The sequence below is a fragment of the Carlito syrichta genome, unplaced genomic scaffold (genome assembly GCF_000164805.1).
Source record: "Carlito syrichta isolate Samal-C Ts95f unplaced genomic scaffold, Tarsius_syrichta-2.0.1 Scaffold146359, whole genome shotgun sequence".
In the NCBI taxonomy this organism is placed as follows: domain Eukaryota; kingdom Metazoa; phylum Chordata; class Mammalia; order Primates; family Tarsiidae; genus Carlito; species Carlito syrichta.
Genome location: NW_007090455.1, coordinates 104,185 through 122,695, shown reverse-complemented (window position 1 = coordinate 122,695; position 18,511 = coordinate 104,185). Strand labels below are relative to the sequence as shown.

The following is an 18,511-nucleotide window of genomic DNA, read 5'->3' as shown; positions in this document are numbered from 1 at the left end:
GACATAATCAATTTCTATACTGTCAATTTAATGGTCCATGTTAATTAGCCTATGTGGTGATTAATTGTATTTAATCTTGACCTGCATAAATTTAAAAAGTCAGGAGAATGTGGCTGAATCAGCACTGAGACTGGTCAGAACTGCCTTTCCCTTCCAGAGGCTTAATCTCTTCTGGACCTGTTTTATGATGACTTCTAAAAAGGGACATCTGAAATGCATCAGAAACTGCTCAATTTATACTCCAATCAGGAAGTTATTTAAACCACTTTCGATAAAAACTTGTGTGACCTAACCAAATACATCACATGCAGTTCACGGACACTTCCAGAAAAGAGTTAATTCATTTTATGCCAGGGACATAATATTTATCTGAATGGATGTGTGTTTAAATGTCTCACTGGAAAGAGAAAAAGAAATAATCAGTCAGGCTTCATATCAATTAGACAACTTTTACTAAATGAGAAAACTACATTTAAAATGTGCTTTAAAACAAAATGGAATTAGAAAAAAAGACAAATGCATTTTAAAGAACTTTTGCACTGTGCTGAAAAATCAAATACCTCTTGCAGTAATACAACGCGCCAATTCATAAGATGTAAGTTAACAGAATTCTCAGGTGAACACTTTCAGACACAACATGAGGGTCGGGAGTCTCACACCCATGGCAGCACACACAGAGGGGCACTGTACACACGACATCCATCCCTAGGAAGCTCACAAATGCGACAATGCTCAGTCAAAGCTTTAGAATCACATCCAACAGTGTCACATCCAAAGAATCACAAAGCCGTGCCTGCAAGTCCTCCTAAAACCCTTCTGTTGACTTTTCTACTCCTTGCCATTGTTAGTACTACCCTTAAAAAAGAGAGAGAACAGGAACAAAAAGGCTGCAATAAACTCTAGATCGTGTACAGAAATTATTGCTACTATAGTTCACTACAAAGCATCTCTATACAGTATATGACCTTTGATTATGAAAAATCAGAATAAAAATCTTTAGTGACATAAGCCTTACAATCGTATACAACATTCACATGGCAATATTAGACAGTTAAGCACCCAATACCCATAGATGACAAAATGTCCCACTGACCAGCATTCATTTAAATACATCCTTTGCATAAAGGGAGGAAAAAAAGAGATAGTGTCAGCTTTCCAAGGCTTGTCAAAAAAGGATTCCAAGGTACTGTGGATCTAAAAACAAAACAACAACAAAAACCCCAAAAAACAAAACCAATGCAGGTGAGGGTGTTACTGGAAAGTTAAGCATGCCAAAAGGTGTTTCGTGCGAATTAAAACCTAAAGCCAAGGTACCACAGAATCACATCACCAACTAGTTGGATGACACTATATGAGCCTTATCTTAAAGTTAAGTGAAACGCACTGCACGATAGAGCGTCAATAAGTTAGAAACCAGAGTGCACAAGTCCAAATCAGTGTCCATTTCTGTATCAAGCAAAATAGTCACTATCAGGTTTGCCCAGTCAAACTGGATGGTTAAAGTCATTGGATTGGACAGCTTGCGTGCTTTAAAAATCAATCTCCAAGCTTCCATTTATTGTAACAAGGAGTAAGAGTTTCCGTAGTAAGATCACACAGGACCATAAGTGGGTAAGCAAGGGAAAGTCAGAGTTTGGTGAATGTCTTTAAAGCTCTTCCCATGCTTCACTTTTTAAAAACGTTCAAGGGAAAAAAAAATTAAAATATTTGCCATTACTCTAGCAAAACAAACAAACAAACAAAACAAGCCCCAAATAACTAAACAACAAGCAACACTAAAACCACATTACACAGATGGGTCTTCATGCTTTCATCTGGTGACTATCACATCTAGTTTAACTGGGATGCTTCTCAATTTTAAAAACTGATTGTGAAGATGTAGCTCGCAGGGGCAATTTGGAATTTGGATGTAACCCTGTTGACTATTGTAGCGGAGTACACTTGTTACACACAGTGGAGCACATCTTTCCACTAGAAAAAAGTTAAGATCCTTTACCCGTCTCCTTAAGTCAAAGGTGTGACATCATAAAGGGTGGCAAATGGCTGGATGATTTTACAGTGCACACTTATATGTTATGAAGTATGTCCTTAACAAATCTGATGGTTTCTTTATCGAATTCCTGTCTTCACCTTTTCTTCGGTGGATTAGCTGTTCGAGGTGGAGTGACAGGACGTCCGGAATTCAGTCCACCATACTGGTACTTAGCTTTCTTTTCAGACGGTTTCAATATCTTAAAGTAAATAATTTATTAACAATGTTATCCCTTCAAGTGCAATTAAGTTTAAGACATTTTCACAATAGTGATTCTTTCAATAATTGGCATAAATTGTAAAAGAGCAATAAAAGTGTAAACAAACAGCAAAGTTCCACAAACATTTCTTACATTTAAGTGTGCAAATTTCTGAACTCATACTATCATTCCATTCGTAGTTTAATAACAAAAGGTTGTGTAACATAACCCTATCAACTATTCAATTCTTAGACCTAAGTAAACTTTTTTTCAAATGAGTGTATCTCTGGAAAAGAATCCTATTTTTAAGTCAAAAGATCTAGGTTCTCATCAGAATTCTGGCATACTAATTTATAACAGGGCGATTCATCTGGCAGTTGTTAGGGGGTTAGGGTACAGGCTGGCAGTTGTTGGGGGGTTGGGTACAGGCTGGTGGTTGTCAGAGGGTTGGGGTACAGGCCTATGGTCATTGGGGGCTGGGGTTATACAACTGTCATGAGCTAATTTTATAACATTTTCGTCACCCAAAAAGAAATCTCCCTGCAAGTAGCCTCTCGCCTCCCTGCTCCCACCTCCCCACCACTCGCCCAGCCAAAGCCAGCCACAAACCCACTCCTGTCCCCCACATTTGTCTGTTCTGGACAGTTCTCTAATTGGCATCGTATACCACAGTGGTCTTTTGGGGCTACTTTCTTTCACTTATGTTTGCAAAGCCAGTTCTGAGGTATCAGCACTTCATTCCGTCTTCCTGATGAACAGTATTCCACAGTATGGATGTGCCACGTCTCACTTCTCCATTCATGAGTTGATGGGACATTTGAACTGTGTCTACTTTTAACTATTAGGAGTAATGCTGCTATGAACATTCACATACAAGTTTGTGTGTGGTCATACGTTTTCATTCCTCTTGGATATGTGCTGAGAAATGAAATTGCTGCATCATATGAGAATTCCATGATACCCTTTTGATGAATGGTCAAACCGTTTTCCAAAGTGGCCACACCATTTTTATATTCCCATCATCAGTGTATGAAGATGTTAATGTTTCTATAGCCTTACTAATACTTGTTACTGGCCAACTTTTTTTTTTTTTTTAAATAAAAGAGACAAGGTTGCTCTGCCACACAGGCAGGGAGTACAGTGACACGATCATAGCCCACTACAGCCTCAAACTCCTGGCCTTAAGCAATCCTCCCACCTCAGCCTCCTGAGTAGATGGGTCTACAGGCATATGGCACCACACCTGGTTAATCTTATTTACTTTTTCTGTAGAGATGAGCTCTTGCTATATGCCCAGGCTGGTGTGTGCTCCTAGCCTCAAGTGATCATCCTACCTCGGCTCCTAAACTTCTGAGCCACCATACCTGGCTGACCTTATTACGTTCATTCTGTTGGGTAAAGCTCAAGGAAAAGAGCTTTAACCTACAGTATTAATAGAAAATTACATGATCTTACAAAAATGTGAAGAAAGAGATGGGAAAGCTCCAGCATACTTAAAAAGAGAAACTGTGTGTGCTCTTCAAACATACAGAATAAACTGCAAGAAACAAGGAATCGAAGCTATTTTACTCAGCAAGCAACTGACTTGCAAGCAGCACACTAAAGCTAAGACTGGCCTCTTTCTAAAATGCAAGTGTTTTTATATTGTAAATAGGTACTTTAATACTATTTTGAAAATGTCTGCCTTAGGTAAATATTCTACTTTATTTTTGAGTTTACAATTCTCTCTCTCCAATACCTGCTCCACCGATTCACCTTGCAAAAGTGAATCAGTGGAGCAGGTATTGGAGAGAGAACAAAACCCTTAATTTTTCACTACATTCACATTCTTTAGTAAGCAAGCCACTACCCAGTTACACATCTGAATCAAGAATGACAGACATAACTTAGGTTCCCTAAAACTGTCATATTTGATATGTACCAAAATGAGTCTGAGTGGTAGTCAATTCTGAATTAAACTGATTTTCAACACTTGCTCAAGGAAAGATCACAAATGTAAAAGAAAAATTCTCCTGACAACAGTTTTAATTAGATATCTAGTTTTTATATATGATATTAACGTCATACCTGAAATGAACACATCAAAGTTTCATCCACACTCATCATTCCTCCAGCATTATCAAACTCGCCACAGTAATTTGGGGCTGAAAATAGGGTCACCAACTGTCTTTTAGCAAAAAATTCATAACCATCTTCCACCACCTAACAAAAGAAATGTCAGAAAAAATATTTATTGGTAGGTGATTCTTAACCATCATACTAAGGTCAATGTGGCAAAGATCTAAAAACAAACAAACTCAGTTTTATTTTGGAAGTTGTACTGTTTATTATTATTTTTTAGTCAGAGTCTCACTCTGTTGCCCAGGCTGGAGTACAGTGGCATGATCACAGCTCACCACAGCCTTAATCTCCTGGGTTCGTGTGATCCTCCCACTTCAGTCTCCTAAGTACAGGAGCACAATCACACCTGGTTAATTTTTTAAATTTTTTGTAGAGATGAGTTCTGGTTGTGTTGCCCAGGCTGGTCTTCAACTCCTGGGCTCAAGCAATCTTCCAGTCTTGGCATCCCAAAGTGCTGGGATTATAGGCATGAGCCACCACACCTGGCCTAGAAGTGGTAATATTTGTTCTTAAACTTTGCTTAGAACATTAAAATTGGTATATCTTTTCTATAATGGCAAAGATTTAGCTTAAATGGAATTAAAAAATTATTACTAAAGTTAAATATCATAACCATTTGAGACAAAAAACATGCTAAAAGGCAAAGTGACTACAAGAAGCTGGGACACCAAGTATTCCTAATTTTTTAAAATTAAAATTTTATTTTAATTAACCTACATTTTTTGAGAGGGATACCAAGTACTTTCCTGATGACGGCATCAGGATCCAACTATAGGAAAAATCCCTTAGGCAACACCCTCGGGTCCCCTCCCATTGTGAGAGCTTTTCTGTCCTCTCAATAAATCCTGCTTTCTAAGAAGAAAAAACCCTTAATTAAACGAGCTACACCAGACAGGCTCTGCAAAGAACTTCTCCATGCTCCATGCTAAACACCTCTCAGAATCTGAGAGCTGTGCACTGAGTGTGCCACTGAATTGAGTTTAACCTACACAGACTATGCCCTTTAAACAAGTTGCCTATAGACTGAATTTTTATATGTATGATCATTTCCCTTGATGATGTGATGATTTCTAGAACCTGTTGTCGATTCCTGAGTGATTGAAACAATGTATGTCTCCCAGTTCAACAAATATGAGGCAGGCAGTAACACATTTTACATTTATTTATAGCAGGCATATGAGTTTTTGAAAAGCAAAATTAGCCCACGACCGTTGTTAATTCAAAAAATAGCATTTACTTGTTAAAATGACTCCTATCTAAGAACTAGAAGCATGCTGTGTTGAAACTGCTTCATGGTACAGTTGAGATATTAATCTTTTCTATTAAGACTGTGGCCAGCTTACCTAGCCCCACAGCTCAGCAGACTGCTTGGCACTCACATGTTTTTTAGTCCTTAGGCTAACTTCTTAGTTTGCTCACTTGTTCATTCTTACAAATAATTTTTAAAAAATTTAGAGATAACATGTTTGAAGATAAGCAAAATAGGATTTTGGAGGTTTCTGGAAAAGACCATGCAACCTAAAGCAGTTCAGCAAGCTGACTTTTGAAAATCATCATTTATTTTTGAAAAGACAAGCAAATGAAGAACTATGGCTGAAAAAACCTGGTATCAGTGGGTATTTTCATTAGGAAACTCAGCAATTCTGCCCTGTTATCTAACAGAAGGCTTAATTATCAAAACCATAAGCACAATGTTTACTACTCATTGAAAAAAAATTTGCCAAAAGTAAAAACCGTGGGACCATGCCTTCATTTCAGCCGAACTAGGAAATCCTACTAACAAAAGGCACATGACACATAACACGCAAAGAATGAAAAGTCAGGCATCTCCATCATTTAGGGCCACTCACAGAGGCAGGAGGGGTGAAGCATCACGAGAAGTAAGGCCCCAGAATGCAGGGCAGGACATATACTTGTTAAAGTACGCTTTTATTCATTCAACAAGCACTAAGTGCATGCTATAAGATGCTATGCTATTTCAACTGTACAAAGCAACAGTGATTCAAAAATAAATGAGTCACAATCCCCTCCTAAGAAAGTGCACATTCTAGTGGTGGAAGACATAAAAAACAACCCCAAACCCTAAACTGGACTTATAATGAAGAATTAAAAATACACACAAAGGTAGATAAAGAAGACATCAACAGGCTCCTACCTACTCCCTCTCTGCTGGCATATTTTAAAGCCAAGTCCAGGCTGCCATCCCACCCCTACATGCAAGCCTGCATTTCTGGAAAAACATGGGCACTCTTCCCACCTAACTAACGATCCGGACACAGCTAAGAGCATCAGTATCTGTTGCCAAGGCTACACGTTCCCCAGCTGTCCAAAAAACACCTTTCTACAGTGAACCTTGTTCTTATCAAAATCCAAGTAGTACCCACACAAGGCACCCATTGTTATCTATAACACATTAAGACCACAGGAGACCTGGGCCATATCTAGAAAGCTCCGGAGGGCTGCAGTATGTGCTAGAAACACTCCCTTGCCCAGGGTGAGAAAAGCCTCCCAGTTACCAGGTTGTTCACTGAGATGTGGGACTGGCTTCGCCTCTCCTGTGCTTCCTGTGTACAAGTCACTTAGACATCTGGGACCTCAGTTTCTTCAAAACAGAATGTGAGAGCTTACGTGAAGCCAGCACACATGCGTGTGTCTCAGTCTTGTATTCCATACCTGGTGAGCTCGACAGATCAAGTCTAAGTCATGGCGGTTCAGAAATTTACTGACGACATCAGCTCCAAAAGTGAAGGAAACGCCACGGTCGTTCTCCCCCCAGCCTTGCACATCCTTATCTGGGTCAGACCACAGCAAATCACAGAGCAAACCTTTAGAGGACAGAAACACACCAGTGAAAATAAGCCACATCCCACCTAGAGAATAAAGCTCATCTGGGTCTCGTTTCAGTCCCACTCCCACCCTTGCCCTTCATGAACAATGGTAACATAATCCCTGCCCATGAATCCTGGCCTCCCCACCTCGCCGGCTGAAGCCACCGCACACACCTCGCGGGGCCCCAGGAGGCAGCACGCCCCAACCGTTCCCACAGGAGCCAAAGCATGGAGGGTGTGGCTCACTCTATGCGCAGTTTCTCCAGGTGCAAGACAGCCTGCCCTCAGCACCTCCCACACAGCCTGTCCTTTCCCAGCTCCACTGGCTGTTTCTGAGCACCAGAGTCTATTCCATTAGCCTATTTTGTTTACTCCTGAGCCAGTAACACATCAGGTAGGGCTAGTATCCCCGCTTAATTCTTCTCATCAAGATTGTCGCGATTACTTTTGAATCTCTGACCTCTCACATAAGCTTCAGAAACAGCCTATCTCATTCTAGGAAAAACTCAATTGTGATTTCCACTGGAATTGTATTTTGATCTACAGATCATTTTGAGGAAAGAAAGTGATCTGAGGCCCCAAGGATTTAAAAAAAAAAAGTGGAGGCACAAAATCAGATCCCTGACTTTAGTAATGTTCTGGCCCTAGGAAAAGAGGTCAGGGCTAAAAATATTTATCTGGGTATCTTCAACATATTAATGGCAGTGAAAATCTTAAAAAGGACTCAGATCACCTTGGGAATACTAAGTAAGAAGACCTGTAAACAAGTTCTGAGGAATTCAGACATTTACAAGGCAGGCAGAGGAGGGGGCTGAGCAAGAAACAGAGAGGAATCATCAAAGCAAAAGGAAGCGATTAGCAGAGTATAGGTATCCTGAAAGGGAAGAGAACTGTCTAGAAGTATGAAAAGGTGACATTTCAAGAGCCGAGAACAAGTGGAGGACAAAGACTTACAATTAGATAGGACCTTAATAAAAGTGGTCTCTCAGACTAAGGGAAAGCAGTAGGCAAAGTCCAACTGCAGCAATACAAAGTAACCACCTCAGAATTACGGTGGCCAAGAGAATTTTTATTTTACAGTTTTAAGGTTTTGAAAAAGAGAATTCATAAACTTCATAACATAGTCTAACAGGAAAGAATATCTGCTTTTTTGATAGGGGAAGTATCTAAAATTCTTTGTAGAATTAGTGGCAATGTACTCTTAATTTCTATCATTGGTAGTGCCTAACCTCTGTTATCACGTTTAACAAAACTCACCACACAAAATTCACAGATAGTCTCAATTCATAACCTTTCTAGTTGAAGCTGACTCTAAAAAATACACACCCACCCAGGGCCTTCTAATGCTCATACTTTCCAGTCTATTTCGAGATGAAGTAGTGAGCAGAAAGACAAGTATTGAGAATCTATAATTTCAGTTTGACAATAAAATTACAAATTAGAATATAATGTCTTTAAGAGTTGGAAAATGTGACTGTATGGATGCATAAAAAGCTAAATAATGTAGCAACAACAATCTGGAATTACTTAACCATAACAGGATCAAGAATTTCAGAGTCAAGATTCAAATGCTTAAAGAACAAACATCACAATCAATGAGGCTAACTCTTTCAAAGAATGTGTTAATTTATAAATTAAATTTCTGAAGGTGGCAGAGACTATCAAAGATCAAAATAACCAATTTCAGCATCTCTGAAACTTCCCATTAAAATATGCTGAAATAGCCGGGCTCGGTGGCTCATCCTGTAATCCCATGCCTTTGGGAGGCTGAGGTGAGTGGATTGCCCAAGCCCGCAGGTTTGTGACCTGCCTGGGAAGGTGAGACCTCATCTCTACAATAAAATTTAAAAAACATTAGCCGGGCATGGTAGTGCATGCCTGTAATTCCGGCTACTCGGAAGGCTGAGGCGGAAGGATCGCTGGAGCTCAGCAGGTCGAGGCTGCGGTGGCCAGGAGCGGCCACTGCACTCCAGTCTGGGCGACAGAGTGAGACTCCAACTCAAAAAAAAAAAAAAAGCTGAAAATAGAAACCTAGCATGCCTTGAAATGTATATCTGAACTACAAAAGTTCTGAAGAATGGCTAGAAATAAACATTTATGTTGTATCTTATTTTTAAAATAAAAATCATTTTATTTATAAAACCATTTCATTTATATACTGGTTTCTGTTAGGTTTATCCAAATAGATTTCATAATTACAATAAAAATGGATAAAATGTATCCTTTTTAAATCAGCACAAATTAAGTTGTATTACTTACACAAACAAGCTTATAAGGTGACTTATTACAACCCGCAGTGTTTTGAGATGACCACATCATCAGAGGGCCTGTACAGCTGTTTATAACAGCTGACATGCAGTCATGAGCAGTGCTTAGAATGGTGTCATCAGGTTTTCAATACACTAAGCAAGCAATCCAGTAACACTTGAAAATAAGTGACCAAAAGCATGTTCAAGAGTTCAACTTAGACATTTACCCATATTTTGCTCAGGCACTGGTCCATGAATGTTTTTAAATGCTTATCTGTCTGCAGAATCTTTGAACTGGAAGAGTAGGAAATGAACTCAGCGACAATCCAGCCTGTACTTCTGATAAATAATTGTTTCTTCTTTGCAAAACTACTAAGTAACAATCATTCTTGCAGTAAGCTAAAGGGCTTTTGTTTTTTTTACATACAGCATGTCCCTAATTTATAACAGGATTTCTAGACCCTGTGTCACTCCGACAATCCCCACTGTGAACACACTGAAGTCTGAGAGCTGATGAACACCATAAATAAAGGGGGGATATGGTGACACGAATAACAATGGGACAACTAATCCAAGAAGGTAGTTTGTTTTTTAAAAAAGTCTTTGGCAGAAACAGGAACAGGGCAGTTTGGCTTATGCTAATGTTTTTAATAGGCTGACAGTGGGATATGACACAGACAGACAGGTCTTTGACTCATTCTGTCTTGGCACTGGGCTCCTAAAACCCTCGCCACCTCGGGGAGAACAGCATGTCCCCTCATTCCTAAGGAGCCACCACAGGAAACCCTCGTAATGAGGTGCCTAGCGGCTTCAGGACCCAAAGAGTCACCAGCAAAACCCAATATGCGAGCAGAGGGTCGGATTTCAGTCCCCCACCCACTTTGGGAAATCCAGGTCTATTTAAAAACTCTTGAGCAACAGGTCATCTGGTTGGTGAGCACACAGAAGGGCTGGGGAGACAGTAGCCCCGAGAGCATGGGGCTTTGGCCCCTCCCCATGCAGCTCTCCCACCCAGTCAGTCCTGAGCTGTGTCCTTTAAGACAAACCAGTAAATGTCAAAGCCTGCTTGCATAGTCAGTTGGACAGAAGTGGGGTCACCTGGGGACCCCATCTGTGGCTGAAGCCCTTAAACTGTAAAGACTGTGCTAACTTTGGGAGTTAGCTGAAGTGGAAAAATAACATGCATTTGATATTTGAAAACACTAGAGAGAGATACTAATGTTTTAAGCAAAAGCTGAACTGAGGGAGCTGAGCAATTTAGCTGCCTTCCATGCAACAGGTCTCCCTGGCATTTCATGACATGAATGCTACGAGCAGACACCTTAGTACATAGTGGTGCTCAAACAGGAGTATAAAGCACTTTAAAGTCAACAGAAAAGCTAAGGTAGGTAGCAACTACACAGTACTTTGTCCTCAACTGCAACTTACCAGCTTTTGTTTTGACCTACTTAGCAACTTAAAAGTTGTTCTTAATGTCTGAAGTCATTTCCCATACATTTTCCACCATTTTCCTAAAAATGACCACAGGTCTCTAAAGTCTTAAGACCTCTAAAAACCTAAACCAGGTGCAATGTGTACCTGTAGTCCCAGCTACTCAGGAGGCTGAGGTGGGAAGACTGCCTGAGTCCAGGAGTTCAAGGCCAGCCTGGGAAGCACAGTGAGATCCTCCCCACCCCACCAAAGCCCCCAAAATTTGAAATATAAATGAGACAGAAAATAACAGAAATACTAGACAGTTTAAAAAAAGCAACTGTATCCTTGCCTGAAAAGGAAAGATAGATTATTTTAACTAAATAACTTTTGACTCATTAAACAAGTTTTTGAAAAGCATAACCAATGCCTGCCATGTTCAATGAGTATAAGTGAGGGAATTAACAAAAGTAAAAAGGTATGAGTAATCAACAGCAAGACCTTTTTTGTGCTCAAACAAGTGTGACAAAATCACATTATAGTTATAAATAAGTGTCTTGCATTGGTTCTGTGCCCATTTTTTAAAAAAGAAAACAATGTAAAGGTCTGCATTTTGGGAATAATTAGCACAAAGTGAAATATTTTCTATTACTGCACACAAACTGTAGCTTATTGTCTACAAAAAAGAGGTCTACTGTTTATTACATAAGCCAACCCCACTTCCAGTAAATATCATTAGATTCAAATACGTCAACAAGACACAGCACAGTTGACTCCACTTCTTGAAGACTCACCTGTGTCAGGGACGTCAGTGGGCCGCATGATTCTACGAATCTGCTCCATCGACTGCAGGTCGGGTGACAATCCTAGAAATAAAAAGATGAGACACAGTCTTGATAGCTAAAAAACTCAACAGTCACGCAATAAAAAAGGATTTAATCAAAGTAGATTCACGGCGTGAAAGTAAGAGTGCTTCAAGCATTCCTTTTCATGTTACCTTAATGTATTGAGTTACTATAAATCCTACTATGATATGATAGAACATTATGATTATGGTGCTGTCTCCATTTTTCCCTACAGGGAAATGAAATTCTCTTATATTTCAAGATTTCCCAAGGAAACCAAATCCAGCATTCCTTAGTTCCAACCACACTCCCTGCCCCTATGCGAACATCACTGCAACCCTTCCTACCACATTTGCCACGTCGTATCACTCCTCTTTAACACCTTAACTTCCAAGGCAAAATGCCTCACTTGCCCCCTAAGACTCCTTCGCACATCCTACTCCACCATGTCCATAATCTTCATGAAGGCATGAACTACTGATCTGAAGGCTAAACAAGAAAAAGCACACAGAAATACTGTACAATCTTGAAAGTGGTCCACACCCACATACTACTGCTCTCTGGTGGGCAATGCACACATCACCCCAGGAGGAGCTGAGTGTCCACACCCACGCTACCGAGTCTACCCTCAGCCATGCTCATGTGAGGACAAGCCTTCCATAGGATGTCTCCTACAAAGCAGGCTTCAGCTGCTACCATGGATTACATTCTGCCAGAGAAGAGACCGTGCATCACCTTGGGTTTGGGCAAGCACATCCATCTTCAGTGCTTTTCCATTTGAATTCCTCTCAGATACTGATGAAAAGCTAACTTTCTCACACTGCTTGCATTAAATGACTTCCCTATTCAAACACTCACTATGGCTGTCACATCATTCAACAAACTCCTCTGCTCAACAGTCAAGCCTCTCTCATCGGACCCCACTGCTCCCCAACATATGCTTGACTTCCCAGTCAGGTCAGTTCTCGCATATTCCCTAAACAAGACAGTACCCAGAGCCTGTCTCAAGTCCCTGTCACTTCTCCACAGTCCACTCATCATACTTCCTTTTCCTGATTTTTCCGAATTACTGTCTCTGGAAGTACTGACACATTCAATTTCTTTCATTACTCAATCACTCTGTTTCATAAATGCATTTTATCAATAGGTTTTAAATTCTTCAGGATGACCAGATCATGTACTATCTACATATTTTCACAGCTCTAGACAGGCGCTAGACATGTTTCCTTCTGAAATGAACTTTTACTGATCAACCTTATTTCAAAGCCATAGAGATTAACTTACCATTCTACTAAAAATTTATTTTTAGGACTGAAGTAGACATATTGTATGAAGCCTAGGGCTCTTGATATATATGAATATTAAGTTCAGCTCTATTTGGATTCTGATGAAAAGTATTCAGCATAAGCAGAAGATAATAAATTATCTCATTTTTACTAGGAGTAGATGTATCTTTCTGTCAAAACTTGAGGCCCAGGAAAGACTTCACTTTTTCTTTGGGTTGGTTTTCACTCTGTCACTCAGGCTGGACTGCAGTGGCAGGATCATGACTCACCACAACCTCAAACTCCTAGTGACACTTTCACCTCAGCCTCTCGAGTAGCTGACACTACAGGTGCGTGCCACCATGCTCAGCTTATTATTATTATCTTTATTTTCGTAAAGACAAGGTCTTGCCAGCCTGGTCTCAAACTCATGGGCTCAGGCTCTTGCTGCATCCTCTCAAAGTGCTGGAATTACAGGGATGACCCACTGAGCCCAGCAGGAAAAACCTTTTATGTTTTTATGAAGTAATAACTAAAATGATGAGTTACCCTCTTTATAGGTGAACTCTTTGAAGACAAATGTTACATTTTCATTTATAAATAATCACACTTATTAAAAGAGGTCTGAGCCATGTTGAGAACAATTTTCATCATGTGAGTTTTCATACAAGCACTGCTTTGTTCTCCTGTAGCCTCTGACTCATAACAGGTGCTTTCTGAAAAGAATGAGGCAAATCTGTAAGGCAGATGCACTAGCCTACCTCCGTGACAGCAGAAGATCTTCTCATCTACAATGGCAGCTATCGGCAGACAGTTAAAACAATCAGTGAAGGTCTTCCACAATTTAATATTAAACCTTCGTTTGCCTATAAAAAGAACAAGCAGAAAAATTTTAAAAATCTAAAACTGTTCTCAGTTATCTCAAAGTCCAGGATTATGAGTAATTTCAACTTTACTCTTATTACTTTTTATTATTTATTACTTTTAACAAGGTAACAAATACAATAAACACCCAGAACCTTCAGTCCAGTTACAAACATTCCCAATACTGTGCTAGGTGTTTTATGAAACAAATACGCTGAGCAAATGTTGTTTTCCACAATTACTGTAACACAGCAATTCTGAAGAAGTCCAAGAGGTTGTTAGTTCACTTCTGCCCTGTGACATGCGCACTGCTAAATACCTAGCCAAATAAGTAAGCAGAAGCAAAAGGGTGCCCTGGAGACCATCCATTTTAGCTTCAATGCTCTGAGTAACACAGTAGAAACTTATTGCCAAGAAAGGAAAATTCCCAAGTGCTTAACTGGTGTTCACTTTTGTGTGAATTACAATTTGGCACTATAATAAGTATAAATAGAGACACAAAGGCTATAATTTTCCTGTAGCCTAGCATCAAAAACTACAACAAAGACAACCTCAAGTTCACGTTCGTCTTTCCTGCATTTGGCAATAAGGTGCAATGACTAAGCCAGGGAGGAGAAGAAAGATTCAAGTGCCAGCCTCCTGTGCTTCCACACCACAGCCTTCCTCCTAATGAACTCGTACAGCTCACAGTACTGTCTCCAAGCTGCTCTCCCATACAGGGCTTCATCTAATGTCACTTCCAGCCTCAAGCATATTCGTGCCCATCTTTCATCCCTTAAGAACACACCTCTTTTCCAATGTAGCTTTAGGAAGGGTGTTAGTTTGATATACTTCAATCCATTCCCTCTCCACTGTTCTGATTTAAACAACTGACACCACACATTGGATCTCAGAAATAAAAATGTAATATAAAATCTAATACAGACTAACTACCATTAGAATGTCAGCTCACTGAGAACAGAGACCGCCTGCACTGTGTTCTGCTTCAATCAGTGTTTAGAACACGGATCAGCACACACACACACCCCTCCAACATTTGTCATATTATTCAATGAATCAACGAGACACTAGTTTGAATAGGACTCTACCACATTTAATGGGGAATACAGCAGTAAAAAAAAAAAAAAGAGAGAATTCAGTTTGAAAACCATTATAATTGATTCTAAATTTTAATGACTCAAATATATGCTCACTCCCATACTGCATCTAACAAAACCAAAAGACCCAATTCAAATGCAGAAGGGCAATTTAGTAGTAACACTTGGAAACACTACTACACAACAGCAAGTTAGTATTTGCTACTAATGAGAAAGAACAATAAAGTCAGGATACCCCAGAGTACAGGGTATTTGGTATCTGTCTCTGTGGGTTTGTAGACATAGCTTAAATCCCTAATAATAAGCTTTGACTTTTAAATAGTTTATAGAACTTCTCAGTAATTCTTGTGACACAGGGCTCAGAAGAGCTCTGTCCTATCTCAATAATGCCAAGTAGAAAACTCCATGGACACTAGAAGATCAGATGCTACTGTCTCCAGTGACTTGCCTCAGTGGGAGGCTTTCTAGGTAAGCTACCTTGAAGAGCCTCTTCAGCTGAGTATGCTGCCATAAACCTGGAACAACGATACTACGGAGACCCCGAGGAACCAACCAAATCAGCAATACATTTCCAGTTCAGGCCTATGCCTGATGCATCATGTTCTGAAAGGACTCTGAATCAAAGGAGTTCTTTTGAAACAGAAAATTATTAGGGAATGTTCCCATGAATTACTTTCTAAGTTTTTGTTTTCATACTTACATTCATCATAGAATCCATAAATGCGATTGATGCTAGCACACTCATGGTTCCCTCTTAAGAGAAAGAAGTTCTCTGGATATTTGATTTTGTAAGCCAATAGCAAGCAAATGGTTTCCAAAGACTGCTTTCCTCTGTCCACATAATCTCCTAAGAAGAGATAGTTGGCTTCTGGTGGGAAACCTCCATATTCAAATAATCTCAGTAAATCTGTATACTGTCCATGAATATCTCCTAAAAATAGAAAAAGCCAGTTTTAGGAAAATTGGCTACTGTTGTCAGTAGCATCTATAAAATGATTTCCAATACCCGCACCTGTGTCAACCCCGCCGCTCAGGTGCGGCTGTACTTAGTGACTTGCTTCTAATAAGCAAGAGATGGCAGAAGTGAGACAGGCTGCCTCTTCCAGGTCAGGCCCCAAGTTTGAGCTTTTGCACTCTCACCTCTCCGCGCCAGCTGTCCTACGGAGAAGGTCATCAGCCAAGAGCTGAGGGAGGCCACCAGCCAATAAGGAACTGACGTCCCTCACGGTCAAGCCCTCAAGCCCTTTGATGACCACAGACCCCAGTCACACCTTGACTACAGTTTGTGAAAGACCCAGCACTGGAAGGCCCACTAAGCTGTGCCCACATCCCTGATCCACAGAAACTGTGAGATGGCAATGAATGTTATTGTAAGTCACAAAGCTTGGGGGCAACTTGTTATACAACCACAGAGAACTAAAACAGGTGCTCTATTATTTGGTAGTTTCCCTTGGATCACTTTTGTATGTCAAATAGTGAGACAAATAATAAAAAAATAGAAATATGCAGTATATATAACTTCTATTGCCTTCAAGTTATTATTTCTGTATCACAACATTTTAGAAAGTACCCATAGGAATACTTCAAATCAAGTTAAGATCAGCTATAAGTAACTATACTTACCTCGTGTAAGTTCAAAAGAGAATCAATCATATTCCCCAAATTTCAAACTACTTGTACCTCCTAAAGGCATGACACTCTAATGCGAATTAACTGATCAATTCAACAAATATTTACTTAGTTAACATCTCTCATTTGTTGGGCACTGTGCAAAGGGGCACCAAGCAGGTGATTTAATAAACCACAAGAAGGGAGAATAAAAACTATCTGAAGAGCACACTGATCACCTACAAGTCACATGGTATAGAAGTCACTAACAAACATGCAGGAGACAGAGAATTACTGCATATAGCAAACCACCCTTTTCAGCAAAAGCTGATGGTAAGTTCACAAAAGCTATGTCATAAACATTAACAACCACTACAAAGAATACTTGCATTATCAAACCAAAGCTAGTATGATACATTATTTATATATCACTTCTTGTTATTTGTAAACTACAGAAAAATGTTACTTTGTATGCAACAATTTCTCTGGCTGTAACAATGAGATCACTCAAGGTAAGGTCTTAAGTTTTTGCTTTTGGCCAAAAGGCACTCTATGACTTAAAAGAACAAATACAAATAATAAAGTATTATCTTCAAAATAAGTTTAAAGAGTAACAACTAAGTTAGAAGACCACAGATACTGCCATATTGATACCACCCCCTCCACAAATTCAACACCATTTTTTTTTTTTAACCAATGTGTTGAAACATTCATTTCTCACCACCTTTGACAACACTAAATACAAATCTTTGACATTTTGGGAACATGATTAAAGTTGGGGAGTTTGTTTTAAATTGTATCTCATTGACTACTTCTAGTAAGGCTGTATTTATATTCTATTTTATATTATATTCCCTATTACATTATTGAGTGTCTTGTAATCTCTGCCTCTTCCTATTTTTAAATTTTAGAGTCAGAATCTCACTCTGTTGCCCAGGTTGGACTGTAGTGGAAGGATCATGGCTCACTGCAGCCTCAAACTGAGGGGCTCAAGGGATCCTCCCACCAGTTTCCTGAGTAACTGAGGCTGTAGACACACACCACTTCTGGCTAATTTTTAATTTTTTTAAGAGACAGGGGTCTTGCTATGTTTCCCAGGCAAGTCTTGAACTCCTGGGCTCAAGCAATCCTCCTGCCTCAGTCTCCCAAAGTGCTGGAATTACAGGCATGAGCTACTGTGCCCTGCCTGTGTTTGTTTTACTCTTATTCCTAAGGACTCTATATATTATAAACAGCAATCTTTTTATATGTTGCATATATAGCAAATATTTTCTTCTTGTCTGTAACTTGTAATTTGTATAAAAGTTCCAATTTTTATATAATTTCATTTAACAAAACCTATCGATTTCTTATACAAAACTTTCACAAAATTCTTTCTCTAAGTCATCCTCTGTGTAAATATGGAAAGAAAAACAGGATTCAAAACAGTCGTTTCCAACTTCACTCATTTACATACCACAGATTTTCAGTGGTGCTTCCAATTCCAAAAGGATAGGCTGGCTGAGAAAGATCTCCCGAGACTTGATGCACAAGCCCCGAACCTCTGCTTCAGTCATCTGCACGATCTTCCCCGGGCGACATCCTCGTACTGATAAACAGAAACACAGCAGTCAGTCCTCTACCTTTCAGCCACATGGTAAAAACCCTCTGGAACCAGTCGTGCCGTGTGAGAAGCAGAAGTCACACCGGCAGCAAACTGTGGCCTGGTCCCGCGGCGACCAACAGGTAGGTGTACGTGCTCCTCAGCCTCTCCTTCCACTGCTGCTGGGCCTCCTAAGAGGCTCCTAGGAGGCTGCCAAGGCAGCCCCAGCCACTACTTTGCTCTCTAGTGGCCAGCCTGAGGCCCAACACAGCTCAAATCTAAAGGTTTCAGGGCAGTGTCCCTTAGGGCCCGGCTTGCAGTCTCACCTGGCGTTAGGAGGATGCCAGAATACCATTCCTAAGAACAAGTGGCTACGAAGGGAGACTACAACGCAATTGCCAGCCAGTGCTT

General features: G+C 40.0%; 1 protein-coding gene across 1 annotated transcript; it reads right to left on the bottom strand.

Moving 5' to 3' along the window:
• Positions 1 to 429: 429 nt before the first annotated feature.
• PPP1CB (protein phosphatase 1 catalytic subunit beta) lies at positions 430 to 18,106 on the bottom strand. Its single transcript, XM_008050441.1, has 7 exons — positions 17,975 to 18,106; positions 15,611 to 15,841; positions 13,711 to 13,815; positions 11,634 to 11,705; positions 7,026 to 7,177; positions 4,299 to 4,433; positions 430 to 2,231 (listed from the first exon to the last, which is right to left on the bottom strand). Exons 1-7 carry the CDS (start codon positions 18,072 to 18,074, stop codon positions 2,127 to 2,129), a joined length of 900 nt encoding a protein of 299 aa, XP_008048632.1. The 5' UTR covers positions 18,075 to 18,106; the 3' UTR covers positions 430 to 2,126.
• Between the last annotated feature and the right edge of the window lie 405 nt (positions 18,107 to 18,511).